This window comes from Prionailurus viverrinus, unplaced genomic scaffold, assembly GCF_022837055.1.
Source record: "Prionailurus viverrinus isolate Anna unplaced genomic scaffold, UM_Priviv_1.0 scaffold_45, whole genome shotgun sequence".
Taxonomy (NCBI): Eukaryota; Metazoa; Chordata; class Mammalia; order Carnivora; family Felidae; genus Prionailurus; species Prionailurus viverrinus.
In genome coordinates, this window is record NW_025927610.1 from 529,390 (window position 1) to 550,531 (window position 21,142).

Genomic DNA, 21,142 nt, shown 5'->3' on the forward strand with positions numbered 1-21,142 from the left:
GGGAGGGAGGAATTCATTAGTGGTCTCAGAGGTACCCTGGGCTTCCCGTTACCATGGAGACAGGCAGGCTGCACCAGGCAGGTGGGGCTCAGACAGCAGCAAGGCAGGGGTTAAGGAGGGCGGGGCCAGTCCCCGCCCACGCCCACTCCCACCTGTGCAGGGAAGCATTCCAGCCAAGGAGAATAAGGCAGGGGTGGGGTGATGGGGAGGACTGAGCCAGGGACTCTCCCTCACTCAGCACCCCCTTATCAGATTCTGGTCTAGCCCGTCTGGCTAACACCGCTGTCCCTGGCAGGCAGTTCTCCAGCCACCTTTTAGCCCTGCCCTGGGGGCGACTCCCTCCCTGGAGCCAGCCCTGCAGAGGACCGCCCGGGCCCCCCACCCCCACCCCAGCCCTCCCCACACTCCCAGACGCCCATCTCGGCAGTAGGGTGGGGGCAGACGGCCCCTGCGAGTCCCCGCCAGACCCACGAGGCTCCTCCACCTGTGCCCCAGCGCGCGGCAGGGGACGCCCCGAGACACGCAGGATGCGAGAAAACACACAGAAAGGGAGGCTGCATATTTGGGAGTAGCTGAGGCAGGGGGAGGAAGGGCCCCACCGTCGCCACCGAACGCACACTTCGCGGGCAGACAGGCGGGCTCTGGGGCGCCCGGCACTGAGATGGCATGCTGCCCGACGCACACAGACGCGGCATAGATCGATGGCTCCCGCGGGTGGGGAGGGGGGCCCGGGCTGCTCTCCGGCTCGGGCTCCGAGGGCAGGAAAGCTCTGAGTGTGACACGCATCTCACGGGAGGACAGAACGGGGTGGAGGGATGACAGGGGCGTCGGGGGGGGGGGGGGGTCTCACCCGGCCGATGTGGCCCAGCTCCTCGCGAGCCCACCCTCCTGCAACCCAGCGTGGCTCCTCCGGCCTCACCACCGGCCCTCCGAAGCGCCCGGCCAGGCTCCCTACCTGCACGGGGTCCTCGCGACAGAGCCCGGTCCGATCGGCCGACCCCCGCTGCCCCTCTCCAGCGCCCGCGCCCCAGACAGTCAGCTGGAACGGACGGCGTGCCCGTGAGGACGGCCAGCCCCCGCCTTCAGCCAGCGGTCCCGATCCTCTCCCTTCTTTCTCCTGCCACCCGCCACCGGCTGCCCCCAAGAGCCCACGGCCCGCCCGGCGGGGCGCCAGCACGCTCTGGGCCAAGTTCAGGTGACGCCGCCGCGTCGGCTGCTCCCCTTCCGCGGAGTCGGGCTCGTCTCTGCCCGCCCGCAGCTGCCACCTCGCGAGGAGGCTGCTCAGAGCTTTGCAGAGCCCGCCGACTCAGCCGCGCCAGGGAGCTCGAGAACAAAAGCATGAATCTTCCCCGGGAGGCCCCTTATCCTCCACCGACGAGGAGGAAAACCCGGACCTGTTTTCCACCTGCTCTTCGCAACCAGGACGGTCCCCTGCCTGAGGGCAAACCGGAGTGCCCCCGAGGGGCTCAGGCGCCGAGCCCCCACGTTCTGTATTTGGCCCAGCGTTAAGCATCAGGCCCCGCGGTGCAGACGGGGTCACCCTTCCCCCTCGACCCTTCAAGGGGAGCCCCGCTGACTGCCCGGGGACAATAAGGAAGCCCCCCAGCCCCCGTTACTGGGCTGGAGAACACTTCGCACACGACGTCTCATTGAGTCCCTGAGGTTCTGGAGTGTTCTCTGGGTCAGGGCAGGCAGCAGGGTCTAGGCCAGGCGTCCACCCCTGCCCCAGGGCACAGTGACCGGAGCCCACGGTTGCCAGGAAGCAGGCCAGGCTAGACCCACACACGCGCCACAGAGCAAGAGCTCAGCGCCCCCCGAGCCCAAGACGCACCCCGCTGGCAGCCGTCAGGTATCCCAGTGGGGCACGGTGCTAACACAAAGTGCAAAGCAGCGTTCACACCCCGCGGGGGGCCTGGACGGCACCGGGAGCCCGGGGCGGCCTGGGTTCCAGTCTGGCTCCGCCACCTGCTTGGAGGCGGCCGACGGCCCAGCACACACGCGCGGGGAGCCCAGGAGAGAGCGGAAGGTCGGGACCAAACTTCGCAGGGAACAGAGAGAAACGGTTTGAGCTGCTGGCCGTGGAGTCCTGTCCCCAATATTTACGGCGCCACGTGGAACCCCAGAGAGGGCGTAGCCTCCGTCCACAGATTCGGGGAGTGTGGGTGTATGCGTTAGGTATGGTCACTACCCCGCTAACAGGGTAAAAGACGCCCTCAGACTAAATGCCAACAGTTTCGTCACGTGACCCGCATGCCCAGACAGAGCTGATGGTCAAAGACCCTGTGTGGAACCAGGCAGCGCGTGGAAAGCGGCCACGATGCAGGCGCCGGGGTCCGCTCAACCGTCAGAAAGACCAGGTTCAAGGGCCGGAAGAAAGTCACGAGAGCGAGCGAGGACCCACGTTCCCAGCTGTCGAACCAGCTCGGATTCCACAGAGACCACACTCACCGTGGGGGATGGGACACCAAGTTCTGCAGGTAAGAGGGTCAATTCGAATGATCTTTCTGGAAAGCGCTTCGCAAGCATCAAGACTCTTGCGAAGTTCATAGTTGTTGACTGAACTTTGACATCTCTGGGAATAAATCTTAAGAAAAATTAGAAATGCAAAAAAAACCCACAGATGTTCATCTCAGTGCTGTTTAGTGTAGTAAAAAAAAAAAAGAAAGAAAAGAAAACCAGGGAGCCATGCTCCGTCTGACAATAAACCATCAGCTTACTGGGTTCTGGAATAGTCCTACGGTGGAAGATAATGCAAGACGGAGCCACGCTCAGTATGGACGCGCCTTGAAAACCCGCCCCGTGAGAAAGCAGCCAGTCAGAGGGCCACCCGCCGTCTGACCCCATTTGTGTGGATGTGCAGAACAGGTAAGTCTAGAGAGACAGAGACGTGGTGTCAGGGCTGGGTGGGGTGGGAACAGCCAGGACGTCGGGTTCTCCTGGAGGTGGAAAGGCTCTAAAACAATGCCACGAGGTGCGTGCATCCAAAGGCCCATGCAAATGGGTGATGGGCATTGAGGAGGGCACGTGTTGGGACGAGCACTGGGTGTCGCATGTAAGCGACGAAACACGGGCACCTACCCCCAAAACCAGGAGCACACTCTACACCCTGTATGTTAGCCACCTTGACAATGAATTAGATTAAGAGTAAAAAAAAAAAAATTTAAAAGCCCATCTTACAAAACAAAAACAAAAACAGGAGAATCTGCTAAGGAGGAAACGTGAACCGGACAGAATCAGAATATAACGTACAAACGGTTTGGTCTCAACTATAATGACGTCAAGAGAGAAAAAACTGGAAGGAAACCAGCCGAGAAGCGAAGCTACCCCTGATCACATTACCCGCGGCTCTCCCCTTCTCTGTACTCTGCACCCTGTCCCCAGTCCGCACGCGTGTGACCACACCCATCCTCGGGCCCCTCCGCAGAGGCAGGGCTGCCCCCACCATGCTGGCCTCCAGGGTTTCCCACCCCGGGAACGAGGAGAGGGGCAGGTCTGCTGCCTGTGGGTGTGATACCCCTCCCCCCTCTCCCCTTCCCACGCCTGGGTGCAGGGGCAAGAAAGGGCTGGGGTGGAAAGAGGTGGGGCTGAGGGCCTGCAGCAACTCTGTCCTCGCCACTCAGATGCCAGGTGTAATTTCGAGAAAAGCAACTCAGAGTTCCAGGTATGATTTTACTGCAGCACCTGAGACCCCGCTTGTGGGCCAGGCACTGGCTGTGGGTACAGGCAGGGCAGACATCCTTGGGGACGCGAGGGGCACCCCACGTGTCCCACTGTCCCTGGCCCCCAGGCACTCCCTGGCTCAAAAGCCTTTGTCAGGGATGGCCGGGGGGGCCCCCTATCTTCCCGCCCCTGGGGGCTCCTCTGTGACCCCCCCTCCCTGTCCCCTGAGGCCCCCGTCACCTGTGCCTTCCCCATGGACAAAGCCAAGGAGGGGCTGAGGAATGGATACGGGGACGAGCTGGGTCTGACAACCAGGGGGCTGGGGCTCGGTCGTCCCATGAGATGTATCTTGGGAACAAACGTACCGAAGTGCATGATATACGTTACTTCCACAAAGAGACACGGCCACGTAACTCCCACCGGGATCAAAAGACACAGCGTGGGCACCCCAGAAAGCCTGCCTGCCCCGTGGCTGCCGTGTGACCGGGCCAGCTGGGAGACCACTCTAGGCTTCCTATGGGCACCCGATCCTGCCTCCTGGACCTCCTCCAGGTCTCAGACCCCCATCTAGATGCGGAAGGGCTGGACCCAGATCTCAACCCTTCCCACCGACTCCATCAGCTTGCAGAGAGCACAGGGGAGACTGTCCGGAGAGGGCTTCCTGGAGGAGGTGGCCCTCAGCGAGCAGGCCCCGGAAGGCTGAGGAAGCTGTCTTCCAGCAGAGCCGAGAGGAGTGAGGAGGCAAGGGCTCGGGGGCACGTATCCTTGCGCGCACACACAGGAACACGGGGCGCCGCGCGAGGCACAGAGCAGGACCTGCCCGGAGAGGGCGCCCGGAGGCCCACTCACCTCCAGCACGTGCCCCGTGATGTACTTCTCACAGCCGTCACAGCGGATGCCGAACTTGGTGTGGTAGTCGGTCTCGCAGTAGGGCAGCCCGTCCCTGCAACGAGACGGGCAGTCAGGACGCGCGGGGGCTTTACCCCAGGGCCCCCGAGACCCCACAGCCGTTGCCAACGGCACAGCATGGGACACATGGTGGGAGCCTCTCTACCAGCCACCGCAATGACCATTTTGAGGTCAACACAGCACGGCGGGAGGCCGTGTGGCGGCTAAGTGAACGGGCTTGCCCTCAAACGCCAAGGCCCAGCTGTGTGCCCCTGGGCAGGTCCCTTAACCTCTCTGAGCCTCAGCTTCCCCAGCTGTGAAATGGGAGAGGTGACCGTAAGGTCTAAAGAAGAGAAGGTGTGGTCAGCGCCTAGCACAGGGCAGGCACGCGACAACTGGTGGCCGAGGCCGCTGTCGTTGCTGACCGGGGCTGGCCCTCGGCCCCGCCCAGCGGGAGTCGGGCGCGGAGGCCACGGGCACTGGGGACACCCGCTGCCCCAGTGCACCCCCCCTCCCCCCACTGCTGAAGCCGCCACGTTCCTCCCAGTGTGGTCGTGACTGGTTTCCAGGTTTCCAGCTGCCGACAGGGGTAAGCTTCTCGAGCTGTGGGGAGACCACAGCTAATGCCGCTGTCTTTCCCTCAAAGCTCTGGACCTTCTGTAGGTCCCAAGGCCTCAGGCAGGAGAGGAAGGGGGGGGTGGTTCAAGCCCCCGGGGCCGCGGTGGCCGCAGGGCGTTTCACCGACGCCCCAGCCTCAGAGGGAGGAAGCGCTGCCTTCCAGCAGAGGAGCCTGTAAATCGAGCCCTCAGGATCTGCTTTCAAAGGCCTGCTGACCGGGGCGCCTGGGTGGCGCAGTTGGTTAAGCGTCCGACTTCCGCCAGGTCACGATCTCGCGGTCCGGGAGTTCACGATCTCGCGAGATCTCGAGTGATCTCGCGTGAGTTCGAGCCCCGCGTCGGGCTCTGGGCTGATGGCTCGGAGCCTGGAGCCTGTTTCCGATTCTGTGTCTCCCTCTCTCTCTGCCCCTCCCCCGTTCATGCTCTGTCTCTCTCTGTCCCAAAAATAAATAAACGTTGAAAAAAAAAAAAAAAAAAGGCCTGCTGACCTCAGGGCCCCTGTTATTCCCCACTGGGAACGGTGGTGCCCCAAACCCAGGAGGTTCAAAGATAACGTCTCCATGGCAACACCCACGCAGCCTCCCCGACAATTCTGGGACAGCTCTGAAGGCCGCTGAGTGACAGGCGTGCGCGTGGGTGGGCTCCAGAGGCAGCCAGCGCTGGGGGCTGGGCGCTCGCTCTGGTGCCTTCGAGGGCTCGGCCTCCCGGGCTGCCCTCACGTGAGTCACCCCTTCCTTTACTACGACAGAGGCACGGCCGGTACCTCCCCCAGCCCCATCCAGCCTGGATCGTCTTGGCTCGGGGGCTTTAACTGAAAACGCTTTGTTCTGAGAGAAGCGTGCACTCTCACACAGCCGTGAGGAAGGAGACGGAGGGACCCCGCGCCGCCTCCGCCCCGTTGCCCCCGGGGTGGCCTCGTGCAGCACGAGACCACGAGAGCGGCTGGCACGTCGGCGGCCTGATTCCGATTCCCCGGGTGTGGCCGGTACTCCTGCGTGAGGGCGTGCGTGCACGCGGGGTTCACTCTGCGCGGTTCCCCCGCACGGTGGGTTCCTGTGACAGACCCGCTCCCTCCGGCATCAGGAGCCAGCAGGGTCCCCCATGGTAGCGGCCCACAGAGCCCCCTGACTTGCAGGAAGGAGCCTGCACATCTCAGCTCCCCCCCCCCCCCCCGACTCTGTGCCGCGGTGGGGCCTGCCCTGACTCGGTCCGCCGATCCCAGCAAATGCACCCCTCCCTGGCAAGCCAGCTGCTCCTGCAGCTGACCCCCTCCCCTCCCAGAGGCTCCCTCTGCACGGCCTTCTGATGAGATGTGCCCTCCGACCCCCACGCAAACCAGCCATCACTGCATCCGGGCTGCACGCATGGGGACACCGGGCCGGCCAGGGGGAGCTGCCCAATGCCCAGGGACCGCCCAAGCTGGAGTGTGGGGCTGAGCCACCACATCGGTGACAGCTGAGGCTGGTCAGCCCTCGCCCCCTCGCTCCCGCTGCCGTGGTCAGCCGGCACTCACGATGCGCTCTGCAGGCGATCCAGGCGCCACGGGAGGGTGACACCCGGGGACGGGTGTAGGGAGGGAGGCATCTTATGAAGGCTAAGGTGGGGGCCACGGTCTCTGCTTCAATCCTTGGAAGCACTATGGAGGCGAGGCTGGTGGGAGGGGGCGCCGGGCGGGGGCACAGACACGCAGGGGCCTGGGCCGCGCGGGCCACGGGGCAGCCGCGGCCCCGGGAGGCACCGTCAGCACAGGCAGACGCGGACAGCACAGGTCAGCACAGACAGACCACTCACTTGCTGATGTACTCCGCGTCCAGCTGTTTCCCACACGTCTCGCACTTAAAACAGCCCAAGTGCCAGTGTTTGTCCAAAGCCACCAGGGACTGGCCGTTTTTAATTTCCGTGCCGCAGCCCCCGCAACCTGAAAGAAAGAACGGGACACAGACATGGCCATCGTGGGCCAGGAGGCGTGGCGGCCTATCCTGCCGGGCCTCCGGGCTCAGAAGTGCCCACGGTCTGTGGGAGGGGACAGAGGGGACAGTCCAGCTGGCTGTGCCGGAGGGACCCTGCTACACGCCAGCCGGCACAAGTGCCGAGAAACGAGCCACGAGGTTCGTCTCTGCAGGCATTGAGCGCCGACTGCATGCAGCCTGGGCTGGGAGCGGAAAGGGCCCTGCCTTGCAGAGGACGGGGCCAGGGCCTGGCAGCGGGTGTGTCCTGGGACAAGACCGCACTGCAGGGTGGGGGCCGCCTGGAGGGGCGGGCAGCACGTCCTCCTCTGTCTTAAAGCAGAGTGAACCTAAGTGACCCGGCCAACGTGCCCCCCGAGGAAATGCACTGCATTAGGGAGGTTTGAGCTGTCACCCCTGCCATTCCTTCCTCTGGGCCCTCGCCTGCCCTGATGCCCCCCCCCCCCCAGGAAGCCCTCCCGACCCACTTGTCTGGACCTCCTCCCGTGGCTGTCTGTACCTGATACGGACATTGGCATCCCCGATACAGACCACCCCGTCCCCACCTGTGCTCCGGGCCTCAGCCCGCGTCTGAGCCGGGCCCCGGGCGGTCAGCCTGGGGGGCCCCTCCCTTGGTGAACCGCCCCCAGGTGATACGCACTCCTCACCCCGTGGCCCCCGCCTGTCGGGGCACTGGCCTCCCCACGCCCCCGCTGCCCCTCCCAGTGTGCCCCTCCCTGCTCAATGGCCCCTGGGTCCCAGGCCCGCCCCTCAGCGTGTAGGCCTCTGAGGCCTGGCCTGGGGACCACACCGGGGTCAGTCCCCAGCCAGTGTCACCTGTGCTGAAGGATGACGGGGTGGAGCCAGGCCAGGGGAGCCTCGGGCACAGACACGGGCGGCATCGCCTGCCTGGGGTGCGTGTGTGTGTGTTTGTGTGTGTGTATCTGGGCGTGTCAGGGGCAGGATGGGCCTCAGGGGCCCCGCAGGGTCCTGATGAGCAGGCATCTGGCAAACGGCCCCCACGGCCCACAGGAGCCCGCAGCAACCCGGGCTCAGCCGAGGGGCTCGCAGGCCGAGCGGGGACCCCGCACCCCGAGATGAGACAGGGTAGCCCAGGGCGCGACAGGCCCGGCTACCGGTCCTGGCCCCCACGGCTCACGGGGCCGCACTGGGCCGAGCTCTGTCCCCTCTGGGCCCCGTGTCCTCGGGGGGGGGGGCATCCCATCGAATGACAAAACACAAAGGCACAGGGTGGCGGGGGGGGGGGGGGCACGCACGGGCCTGGCGCACGGCGGGGGCTCCACAAATGCTCTTCTCCTGGCAGATGGCAGCGTCCTATTGTTTTCAGAAAAAAAACCATTTGACGCCCACAGAACCGTTGGTCAGGCTCTGGCTTTCCTAAATTATCACACGGTCCAAATCCACACGCAAACCGCGCACCAAACGCCCAAAGAACAGAGTCCCGCTCCAGGACTGCGGGCGGGGGAAGCAGGCAGCTCGCTCACCCGGGGCCCCTCGAGGCCCAGCACGGCCGGCAGCCGGAGAACGCTGGGCCAGTGAGTGGGTGCGCGCACGCGTGAATGAAGGAGTGGGGACCGAGAGAACGCCCTCCTTTCTCAAGTTCAGGAAGCACCCAGAGCCCCTCCCCAACCTTCGACCTCCGTGGGTCCCCAGCAGCACCGAGACAACGGCGGCTCGCCAGTTCCGGACTCCCGCGGGCTGGCTTCGACTGCGGGCTCGCCCTGTAAGCTCCACGTCACCGCCTGTCGACCGAGGACGGCTGTGCTCCCCAGGGGACACCTGGCAATGTCTGGACACACTTTTGATTGTCCCCGCTGGAGGGGGGCATGCCCCAGGCACCTGGCGGGCGAGGCCAGGGCCGCCGCTCGGTGCCCTCCGGCGTGCAGGATGGTCCCACCACACAGAATCATCCGGCCCCAACTGTCAGTGGCTCCAGAGTCGAGAAACCGGGCTTGGAGGCCACACCGCATTGTGCCCAGGGCCGGGGGGAGGGGGAGGAGGCAGGGTAGAGCAGTGGTTAGAAACCCGGCCCTTGGAGCCTGGCTGCCCTCACCCGCTGTGCGACTGTGGGCTAGTCACTTGGCCTCTCTGTGCCCAGTACGAAGGGGGTGCATTCTACGGGGCCAACAGCAGTGTAGGCTCACACGCTTGTTATGAGGCCACAGGCCCGTGGATGTGTTTGATAACTGAATAAACGCGCAAGAGGCCCAACGCCGTGATTGTTGCCGGAAGACCCGGGGGCCCAGCTCCCTGCGGGAAGCCACCTGAGGACACCTCCCACATTGTCACCCCGCCTGCTACGATATTCGCGCCTGTCCGGCCCCCCGGGGGTGTCCAGAGGCTCCCGGAGCGTGCCAGCTGTGTCTGCAGGAGGACGGGGACCCCACACCCACCCCGGCGAGCCTGGGGCAGAGCCTCGATAATAGTGGGCTGTGAACTCCGAGGCCAGAGCGCTTGCCGGAAGGACCGCTGCCATGGCAACAGCAATCGCCACTCTCCAAACACGACTGGAGCTCAGCATAGCTTTGCACGGCTTTGCAGACGACAGTACAGAACCCCGTGTGATGAATCCTGCCGACAACAGCTGTCGGCAAAGGGGACTGGCTCTGCCGTCACGGCAACGGGCTGAGCCTGGGCCGCTGCCCCAGCATGACCCTTCTAGAAAGTTCCAGACAGCTTCCTGTCTGCCCCAAAGCGCTCCCTCCTCTAGCGGACGTGGTCATGAGATCTTCAGCTCTGCCGCGAACTTGCGTGGGACACAGGACGTGCGGGGCGGCCTCTCTGAAGCCCGGCTGTGAACAGGGCGGGGAGGGGGGGGAGGGGGGTCATGGTCAAGGCGGGACAGACCCACCGTCACCCACTGGCCCCCAGGTCAAACTGGGTCGGAGAGCAGGGAAGGGCTCAGAGTCGGATCTGAGATTGACTTTTGAAAGCACCGAGCCGACTGACGACTAAAACTTGAAAATGCCCGACAGACACATCCTGAGGGGGCCCGTCATTTCTCTGAAAGCCCGGACTGAGTGGAAGGGCCGGGGGCAACGGCAGGGAAAGACAAACCGGATCGAGTGTGGCCCCACGCACGGGGACTCTGAGCTGAGCTGGCGACACCCACCCCCGACGGCAGTACGGGGGCGAGAGCGTGTTGACTCCTGGGGGCCACAGCACCCCCCCAAGGCAGACGCACCCTAAGACAGAAGCACCCCATTAAGGGCACAGAGCCGTCACCATACTCTACTGGGCATGCGACCTCACGACGGCCTCGCTGCCCCGTTTCCCAGGCAGCAGCGGGCCAGCGACGGGGCTGGGGTTCCAGGGCCCCACCGCCGACCCCTGAGCACCTGAGCAACGTAGGCTCTTTCGGGCAGAAGACGGGGAAGCCCCAAGGGCCACAGGCCACGGGTCTCAGAGGGGAGGGCCGTGGACCCTCACCCCCACCCCCCTTCCTGCTGAGGGTGCACCACCCCTCCTGACTCTGGAGGGGCCTCCAAGCCCCAGCTCCCAGCTCCCACTTCGGAGCTGGAGGCCGGGGAGGGGGGAGCCCAGGGAAGGGGAAGCGGGGGGGGGGGGAAGCAAAAAGAGCTCTCGGGGAGGAGACCCTCCTCGGGGCAGCGGGGGAGGCAGCCCAGGGCAGAAGCCGTTGTGCAAGATTCAGAAGGAGTGGTGTCTCCTCCAGGGATGGAACAGCGTGGGCGTGCAGTGCAGAGCGCTTATCCCGTTGCTAAGCAACAGGCACAGGGCCAGAGCCAAGAGGGATGCTGAGGGGCGCTCAGAGCCCCCGGACTCCAGCTGGACTCTGACCTCAACGGCTGCCCGAGGAAGAGCCGCTTCCCCCTTCCGCCCATCGCGCTCCTCCGGCCCCGCGACCTGCAGGCCGACCACGCCGCTGCTCAAGCTCCTCCTGGCATCCCTCACTCAACAGCCATCTATGGCTCCTCATTGCCTCCGGGATGCAGTGGGACTGGGCACGGCTTTGCCGTCTGGTGTCCGTCTCTCCCGCTTCATTCCGTCCCTTGTCCCCCCCACGTAGCAGCCCCCCGCTGGGCCACTCACAAGGATCGGGTGGCTGCCTGCTCTCTCCCTGTCCTGTGGTGTCTTCCCTTCCATGTCCACCCACTGGAACCTGTGTTTCAGAGGCCACCTGCACCCCTACTTTGGAGTTTGAAGCCCTTGGCTCGAGCCTAGCGGGACACCCGGATCCTGGCACACACACACCCACCTCCCCGCCCGACTCAGGGCACTTCTGGGACAGAGAGGAGGCATCCTGCCTGTCGGGGCTGCTCTGGGGACACAAGGAAGCCGGGATTGATTGGGAGGATTCTGCAGATATCCACACAGGAGCCAGGAGCTGGTGGTGAATGTTTAACACTCCCCAGACACCAAAAAGGTTCTAGGCAGGAGATTTTCAGTGCAGACTGGAAGATGGGGCAGGTTGCATTATTAGATCACCTGGGGGTCAAGGGAGCGTTTGTTCTCTGGAAATGTAAATTTGGTATTTTAAAATACTTTTATATTTGGAAAGGGCAGAGCCTTTCCCAACTCAAAAAATTCTTAGACAAGGAGTCTGTAGTCAGGCACATTTTTTTTACTCTGGCTGCCGGGGAGCTCTGGACAAACTTTCAAACTAATCTCCCCCCTTCTAATCTTGCTTGTTAGAGCTTTTAATTACTATTTCAGATTTAATTATAAGAGCATCAACTGCGAAGCAAATCGCCAGAAGTTCAATCAATGCAGACCTCAGTGGGAGAGAAATCCTTGAATGGAGGACTCTCCCAGCAAGCCCCAAAGCAACAGCCTCACCAACTGACGTGGCTGCTAGTCTGTCTCCCCAAGAGATGAGGGCTTCGCCTCCCTCCACAGAGTAAAATTACCACCAGGCCCTGGAGCACCGAGCTTCTGGAAGGCTGGAGGTACAATCTCTCCTGGAGAGATTTTCAACGCGGCAGACAAGGTGGGCGAGGAAGAAGAAGGTGCTTAACGGGGGGGTGGGGGGCGGAGCAGGAATGAACTGTGATAGACGTCAGCACAAAGCCCTCCTCTGTCAAGGGACACGTGACTCAGGCACCGGGGACACCACAGTGACCGCGGCACGCAGGGTGGGCTCGGAAACTCCAATCCTGCCCAGGGAACCAGGCAGCAGCAGGCCCGGGAGTGCGGGGCCCCCTTCCCGGTCCCGGCGCCCCACGTCCGGCCGAGCAGAGCTGCAGGTCTGCAGAAGAGCCCCTGCCTCGCCCTCTCGCTGCCCTGCACTCAGCACACATTGATTCCTTTACAATCTGCTTCCACATCCAACAAGCATGCCTTGAGCACCTGCTGCATACAAATCCCGGCCTAGCTCCGGGCAGGGCGGGTGTGTGTGTGTGTGTGTGTGTGTGTGGAGCACTTAACCCGGGAGCCCCTGACCTCAGGAGCCCAGAGTTCAGTGCTCTCCTAATGGCTCCCCCAAAGAGCTTCTGGAAGGTCTAGAATTATCTATTATTATTGAGCTCCAGAAGGTGGAACTCAGTGTGTGCGCGCGTGTGTGTGTGTGTGTGTGCGCGCGCGCGTGCTTTGGAGGGAGAGGACCAGAGGAGGCCAGGAGGCTTCCTGGAGGAGGCAGGCTGGAGCCGGGCTGAACGCAGGAGTGGCGTGTAGCAAGGAGGGCACGGCTGCGTGAACGCTTGGAGGTCCAGGAGCCCCAGAGACTTCTGTCCCCGGTCCCCTTCCTGTGTTTGTCCACAGTCGGGGGTTCGTTCCCACGGCCTGCGCCCCGGGAGGTCAGGTCCCTCCCGGACACCGCGAGCCTGCCACCCCCTCCCCCCACATACCGCTCGGTGCCCACTTACTCCAGAGGCCCTGGGACAGGTGCACGCTGCCGCCCGCTGTCTTGGGCAGGGAGCACTTCTGACACACGCATTCCTTCCCGTTGAAGGTCACTCGGTCCCCAGGCGGGAAGGGCAACCTGAAATAAGAGAAGGTGTGACCGGCCAGCATTGCCTCCGGCTCTTCTCCCGGGGCGGGGGACCGAGACCCCCTGCCCCGTATACCACCGCTTCCCCGGGGGCCTCGCGCAGACGGGTGCCGCAGGCTGAGGACACGCAGGGCCCCCCGGTCTGCTGCGAGCCCAGGCCAGTCGCCCACACCTAAGCCTCAGTTTCCTCTCTGTGCCAACAGGCAGAATCGCAGCACCCCGGTGAGGGGCAGCAAGGGCCAGCCCCGCGCTTGGCTCACGGCAACCAACCTGGCAGCGTCGACGACTCCCTCCTCCATTCGACCCTGCCTCCTCTGACCGCCCAGGATGCTGTGTCCAAATCAGTTCAATGATAATGGCAACGGCGAACATTTATTGAGCACCTACTCTATGCCAGCTGCCACGTCTTACCATAGACGCCTCACATGCATGCCTCATTTAATAACTTTAGGACATTTGTCCAAGCTGGAGTTTGCTTCATTTTTGGCTCCCTAGGTGAGAAAACCCAAGTTCAGAGAGGATAGTTAACTTTTCCAAGGACACACAGCAGATGCGTGTCAGAACCGGAGTCAAAGCAAGGCCTGCCTCGCTGCAGAGCCGCATGATTTACCTACTGAGGCCTCGAAAAAGTCAGTGCCTTGTAAACTGTAGACAGTTTAATTTTTGAAACTACCCCACTGAAATATCGTTTAGCTGGATTGCTGAGCGTTCTGGCACTTGCTGAAATTCTGCATCCAGAGTGAATCCCAGCCCCGGTGCGAGGTAGGTCATGGCCGGGGGCTGCCCTGAGCCAGGCTGGAAGGGGCAGCAGGGAGCCTACTAGCCTCCTTCACCGAGGACCTCCCCTCCGGGAAGGTGGCTGCTCTCTGGTGAGCCAGGGACAGGCCACCTGCAGTCAGGGGCCGGAAGACGGACCCGAGTGTCCTGCCCGTGTCCCATCCCGGCCACCTGCTGCCTCTGAGCTCCTGGCAGCCCCCGGGCCACGTTCCTTCCCCGGCTCAGCCTGGCCGGAGAAGCCGTGCTCTGGGCCAGGAGCCTGCAGAACTCTCTGGGCCAGGAGCCTGCAGAACTCTCTGGGCCAGGAGCCTGGACCGGCACATGCCCTTTCCTCTGGTTAAACCTGTGTCGTTTCCACTTTGCCTTCTCAGGGCTGGAGAGTCCATGGCACACCCCAGGCGCTCAGCAGGTGCCCGGTAATGCGTGAATGGGTGAGTGAACGAGTGAATGACCAGAGGCCCCCAGGAGGCCTAACTCAGCCGTCCTCACCCGGCTGGCCTCCCCACGAGGCCTGCCCGGTCACACCGGCCCCAGGCCAGCCCGAACCCTGCAGCAGGGGTCCCCCCAACAGAGCCTGCCATCGCCCCCACCTTGTGCGGCCGGTGGTCATTCAGCAGGTGTGTTCTCGGGCCCCCACTGGGCCAGTTCCTGCTCTTGGGGACCGAAGACAAATACAAGCTGAGCTGGCCTATCTCCCCAGGCTTGTGAGACAGCCCCGCAGACCTGGTTGCTCGGGGCCTGGAACCTTCACAGCTGACGCCTTGTGCTGTGTCACCTGTGGTCAGCACTGTGCTCTGCTGCTCCCTCTTAGACTCTTGCATCTGGCCTGCTAATGTGCGGTGTTAGGACAGAGTGGGCATGTGCACTCACAGGGTCTCTGGCTGTGTAACCCAGAGCAGGTTACTTACCCTGTCTGAGTCCTGTTTCTCACCTGTGAAGTGAGACTGAAAATACCTGTCTCATCGGGCTGCGATTCATCCACCCATCCACCCATCCACCCATCCACCCATCCACCCATCCATCCATCCATCCATCCCTCCATCCCTCCATTGGACAAATTGTATGGAAAGCTCTAGCATACTGCCTGGGACCATGAGGGGCTGAATAAATGATAGCTATTACTGTATTAGCTCAACTTTATTGAAATATACTTTGACAAATGTTCCCATTAATGTTACCAACACCACAGTCACGATATGGGACATTCCATCCACTGCAAAAAGTCCCCTGTGATTTTCTGTAATGACTCCCCCACCCTCCACCACCACCACCCTTGACCCCAGGCAACCGTGGTGGGCATTCTGTCGCCATGGATCGGATATGCCTTTTCTGGAACTACATATACACGGACTCACACAGGACATAGCCTCTGATGTCTGGTTCAGCGTCCTGCCCCCGACAGTCACTCGCATGCTGCACACATCAATAGCTTGCACCTCGTTACTACTGAGCGGTGCTCCCCCGGACAGGTGAGGAACACGATTCCATTCACCGTTGACAGACCTCTGGGTTCTTTCCAGTTTGGGGCTGTTACAAAAAAAGCTGCTAAGAATGTTCAGTGACAAGTCATTCTGTGGTCACGTGCTTTCACTGTTCTTGGGTATGTACCTGGGGCATATGCTAACTCTGTGATTAAGTTTGTAATGAACCACCAAACTGATCTCCAGAGAGGTCGCACCACTTGGCATTCCCGCCGGCAACACGTGAGGGTTCCTTCAGGCTCATACCCTCGCCAACAATCGCCGTCACCTTTCGTTTCCATTCTAGACGTTCTGGTGGCTAGCTGATGGTTCCTCACCATTTCAATCTGCACTGTTTTATGTGCTTATGGCCATTCGTCTATATTCTTTTGTGGAGTGTCTGTTAAACCTTTCTGCCCATTTTCCGTAGGATTTTGGTTTACCTTCTTGCTGCTGACTTGTAGAAGTTCTGTACATATTTGGATGCCGATGCCTCATCAGATATATATTATTCACCAGCTGATGGCTTGCTCCGGAACTTTATTGATAGCGTTTGACATTATTTGTCTTCCTTTAACTTTCCCGTCACGCGGGTGTGTTGGCAACAAGTTCTCTCAGCTTTTGTGTGCTGACAGAAGTCTTTATTTTGCCTTCATTATTTGGGGGGTGGGGGACACATTTATTGATGTCATTTTAATCACACACTACAGGCATCCCTCAGAGATACTACAGGTTCAGTTCCAAACCACTGCAATAAAGCAAATATTGCAATAGGGCAAGTCAAATGGATCTTCCGGTTTCCCGGGGCATAGAAAAGGTATGTTTGCACGGTGGTCTATTAGATGTGCAGTAGCACGAAGTCAAAAAAACCACGCACGTACCTTAAAAAGTACCCTGTTGCTAAAAAATGCTAACCGTCACCTGAACTTTCAGTAAGTCATAGTCACCGATCGCACATCAGCCCAACAAATATAAAACTGAAAAAGCTTGACATGTTGTGAGAATGACCGAAAGGTGACAGAGACACGAAGGGAGCAGATACTGTCGGAAAATGGCACCGACGCGCTCGCTCGATGCAGCACTGGCACAACCTTCCATTTGTAAAACACGCAGTGTCTGCAAAGCACCATAAACCGAAGCGCCACAAAGTGAGGGGTGCCTGTGTGACATTCATGTCATTCAACGTGGTTTCTAGGGTACTCAGACTTGGGCGTTTATCCCCACAATCAATTTGAGGACTTTTCGTCACCCCAAGCAAGAAACCCCATATTCCTTAGTGGTCTTGCCTTCGCTTTTGAAAGTGTTTTGCTTTTTGCTTTTTTTCTTTTTCGGCGCGTGGCCGGGTGGGCGGGAGGCTTGGCATGGAATTGTTTGATTTCTTTCTTGTAAGTCTTTAAAGATACTAGCCCATTGTCTTCTGTTGGGCATAGTTTTAGGTGAGAAGTCTGTAATAATTCCTTTGTTCCATTGTCTGTGATGTGGGTTTTTTTTCCCCCTCTTGCTCCTTGTTAGATTTGTTACTATTTTTCAGAAATTTGATTACGACGGGCTTAGTAGGTTTCTGTTGTGTTTATGCTACTTGAGATTCATCAACATTCCTGGATCCACGGGTTAACAGTTTTCATCAAACTAGAAATTGTTTAGCCGTTATTTCAATTATCTGCTCTTCCCCCACCTCCTGGATCCCCCCCCCCCCCCGCCCTTGGACAGGTAAAAAGATCCTTTATTCTCAGATTCCTGAACCTGTTCCCATGTTTCCCAGTCTTTTCTGTCTCTTTGCTGTAGTCTGAACAGATCCTATGGTTTTGTCTTCAGGTTCACCAAGCCTTTCCTCTGCAATACTTACTCTCCCGCTAATTCCTTTGAAGGAATTTTCGTCTCAGAAATTGTAGTGTTCATTTGCAGAAATTCCACTTGGTTTCTTTTCACACGTCCTGTAACGCTCCCACTGATCTTCACATTTTCCTTTAAATACCGAAGCATATTTCCCATACCATTTCAAGCCACCGGCTGCTACTGTCACATCACTCCCATTTCTGGGTCTACTTCGATTGACTCGCTTTTCTCCTGGCTTTGGGTCGCGTTTTCCAGCTTCTTCTGTGACTGGTACTATTTGATCGGATGTTGGGCGCCGCGTTCTACGATGCCGAGGCCTGGACCCCACTCTTCCTATGGAGAGTGCTGGGTCTGTTCTGGCAGAGGCTCATTTGCAGATCAGCGCGACCTTTTGGGGGTGTGACCTTTCTCTTTGTTTCAGCAGGTTTCACACGCAGGCTATTTTAGCCCCACTGCTCGGGCACGACCCTTTTGGCAGCCCCACTGCGTACCTGGGTGTTCAACAGCCCCGTCACAACTTGAGCGTCTCCCAGCCCTGGGAACGGTTCAGCTTACAGCGATCTGGTCACTCTCTGTCCACCTGGTGAAATGTCCTCTCTGCCCGGGTGGCTCTGTGTCCAGTCAAAGGCTCAGAGGCGCCCCCACGTTGCTCTCTGCACTCGCTCTGCGGGGCCCCCTCCCCTCCGGAGTACGGCTCCTGCTGCTCGGGTCACCGCCGCCTGACTCGGTCTCCCCTCCTGGTACTACGGCTCCAGAAACCGTCTCCGGGCACAAAGCTGGGTATTTTCAGAGTCTGCTGCCTGTGTCCCCAGGCTGAGTCCCAAGCAGCCTGTGCTCCGGTGCCTGAAAACAGTTGTTTCGTGTATTTTGTCCAGTTTTATAGTCGTGTACGGAGGGTGGTAAGTGCGACGCGGCCAATGCAGCGTGACAGAACCGTCTGCTGTTGTTTTCAAAACAGGGGATTGTCCAGAGGTGATCCTTCCAGCCAACGGTGACCACGTCTCCTCGTCTCTAAGCTACGTGCACAGAAACCAACTATTTGATAGTCCTGATGGGAACTTTGGCCTGAACGTGGCTCGAGGGCACAGTGACTGTCACTAGAAACGTTCCTTGTCATCGTTCCCCCGTCTCTGCACCTCCCTGACGAAAACATCCACTTCTGTCTGGCACCAAGGCTGTAACTACAGCCAACAGCTCAAAAGCTGCCCTCGAAACTGGGTGTGGTGAGACAGAGAACACAGAGCAGAAGTTAACTCTGGGGAGTTTTTTTATTATTATTCTTTGTCTCGCAGAAATGGAACATGTTCCTGGGACTGCTAAGCCCCCTGAGGTGCAGGGCAGAGTGGGGAGCCGGGCTGTGGCCCTGCCATGAGGATCAGGCCCTCAGTCTATCTCCAGCGACCCTCCGCCTCACCCCTGCTCTGGGCCAGGCACAAGGCACCACAGAGGAAGCAGGCCCAGCCCCTGCCCGCACGCAACTCCAGAGACCTGCTGCTGCTGGGAAGGTGCCGTGGGGCCCAGGTGAGCACCTGTGCAGGGCACAGTGGTGCCCTGACGAGGGAGGGGAGCTGCCCCCCAGGGTAGGAAAGGCCCTGACGGTGCACCCTCGTACTCCAGGGTCTCTGGGTGCTGAGCCCTTAGAGTCTGGGCTAATGCCTCCCTGAGTCACCGGCACCGGCCCTGTACCAGGCGCACGCAGGTGCTTAAAAAGCCTGGTTGCAGGAAGGAAGGAACGAATGAATGAACGAATGAACTAGACCAGACTGCGAAGTCCTCTCAGCCAGGCTGAGGAGCCCGGACTTTCTCAGGGATGCCGGGCGGGGGGGGGGGGGGGGGGGGGGGGGGGGGGGGGGCAGCGAGGGGGAGCGACAGACAGAGAGGCGGGGACCCCGGGGTGGAGGCCCGGCAGGACCCCAAGCAGGCACGTGTTGAAGCCTCGGTGGGGGTCGCGGCTGGGGAGAGCGTAGTGAGGGAGGGGCCCTTCCCCAGATCCGGAAGACGCTCACGCTTGGGGGGCCCTGCCCCCGGGGTGCCACCCACAGATCGAGGACACGGGCAGCTGAGGAGGGGCTAAGCGTGGCCTCCACAGGCACCAACGCAAGAGAAGAAACGTGCAGAGAGTGCCGGCGGGGGAGGAGCTGACCGAGGGGGCCGCGGAGGGCGGGGAGGGAGCTCCTTCCAGGAAGCCCAGAACCCGCTGCACTCTGTGTCCCCCGGGAAAGAGGGCCTGGGGGCCTGGTCCTGTGCTGGGGGCAAGGGGTGGACGCCTGCAGGGTCGGGGCCGGGCGAAGATGTGCCTCGGTGCAGGTCCGCCTGCGGGCCCTGGGCTGGGACCTGCCTCTGCTCCCAGCTGTGGCGCAACAGGAGGAAGGGAGGGGGAGGGGGGAGGGAGAAGAAGGGGGAAGGGAGGGGAGAGGGAGGGAGAGGGAGGGGGAGGGGAGAAGGAGGGAGGGGGGAGGGAGAGAAGGAAGGAGGGGGAGGGAGAGAGGGAGAGAAGGGAGGGAGGGAGGGAGGGAAGGCGCGGGGAGCCCGCGGCCTCACTCACCGGCACACGGCGCACACGAAGCAGTCGGGGTGGTAGGTCTTGCCCAGCGCGGACACCACCTCGCCCTCGATGAACCGGTCGCAGCTGAAGCAGCGGGTCCCGTAGAGCCTCTGGTAGTCCCGCGTGCAGATGTACTCGCCCTGGCGCACGAAGAAGCCGCCCTCGGCCAGGTCACAGCCGCACGCTGGGGGGCGGCCGGGCGTCAGCAGGGCGGGGACCCCGGGCGGGTTTCCCGCCGCACGCGGCCCCCTCCCCCCCCCCCGCCCCCTTCCCCCCCCCTCCAACGACGCGGGTCTCGGCGCGCCCGGCGGACTCCCCGCGGAAGCTTCCGGAAGAGCGGCCCCCACCCGGGCCGGGAGTCGGGGCCGCCTCGGCCCCCGGCAGGGAAGGAGCGCCGACGCCCCCGAGACCCTCCGCTCCCCGGGCCGTTCCCAGCACGGGACACAGCGGGCCTGGACGGCGCCCCGTCCTGGGCGGGAAGCCCCGCGGGGCGGAGGGAGACGCGTCCCCGTGGTTGTCCCCAGGCCACCGAGGAAGTCCCGACGCCCCCTCCAATGTCCGTCTCCACGTCTCACGCCTGTCTCCCAAGGCCAGACTCCCACAGACTCCCACAGGCCATGGTCACTTGAGCACAAATCCTTTCCTCCCCTGTGCCCTAAACACACTTCTGGCCCCAGCCCCGCGGAGGGGCTCAGAGAACTTTGCCAAGTGGGGAATGGGGCGACTTGCCTCAGGACAGCCTGCTGGTGTGCGTCCGGGACACCCATGCCTTCCCCTCCCGGCCCCCACACCCCCCTCCAGCCCTGGGGCACGTGGGAGCCATGCACGGTTTCAGAGGGAGCAGCCTATGCTCTCCCTGGCTGGCCCAGCCCCTCCCTGCTGGGGACCAAGAGGGCGCCCCTGCAGCTCCAGACCCTGCCAGCTGGGCCCTGGGTCCTCCTGGGTCACAGCCCCCAAGCAGAGTCTTGAAAACCACGTCCTTCCTTCCTTCCTTCCTTCCTTCCTTCCTTCTCTCCTTCCTTCCTTCCTCCTTCATCATGGTATTGCATCAGCACTTAAAATTTTTCATCAAAACATTAATTGATTGCAAAGGATGCTGCTTCTGGGGAATTCTGAGTATCGGCATCTTTCACTTTAACTCACGTCGTCCTTTCGAGCACATCCCGAGGGAGGTCTTGCCAGAGCGAGACCGCCAGCATCTTCTAGCAAAGCCCACGGCCAGCATTCGTAAAAGTGGAAACTTCACCTCGTCCCCCTTTTGCCTGGAAAGCCTAGTTCCCTTCGACCTCCCCAAAGAACCGCACGCGAACGTAACGCGCTTTAAGACCAGAAGTGCCGCCTCGCCTTCTCCGCAGGAAAAAACTCCAGAGTCAACGTGGACATTGATTTCTTAGGAATGTCTTGTGGTCACAAGGCTCTAAATATTTAATAAGTTATTCTGGATT

General features: G+C 61.2%; 1 protein-coding gene across 27 annotated transcripts in view; it reads right to left on the minus strand.

The window, feature by feature from the left end:
- Positions 1-21,142, minus strand: part of ABLIM2 (actin binding LIM protein family member 2) — a 141,422-nt gene that overhangs the window by 75,537 nt on the left and 44,743 nt on the right. For all 27 annotated transcript variants that reach the window (XR_007149736.1, XM_047847320.1, XM_047847317.1 and 24 more), the window contains exons 3-6: positions 19,698-19,881; positions 12,955-13,070; positions 6,957-7,083; positions 4,510-4,603 (exon numbers count right to left, since the gene is read on the minus strand). Coding sequence is in view for 26 of the 27 variants with exons in the window: in XM_047847320.1 (XP_047703276.1) it covers positions 4,510-4,603; positions 6,957-7,083; positions 12,955-13,070; positions 19,698-19,881 (521 nt within the window). In the remaining variant the exon portion in view is untranslated. The remainder of the gene's footprint in view (positions 1-4,509; positions 4,604-6,956; positions 7,084-12,954; positions 13,071-19,697; positions 19,882-21,142) is intronic.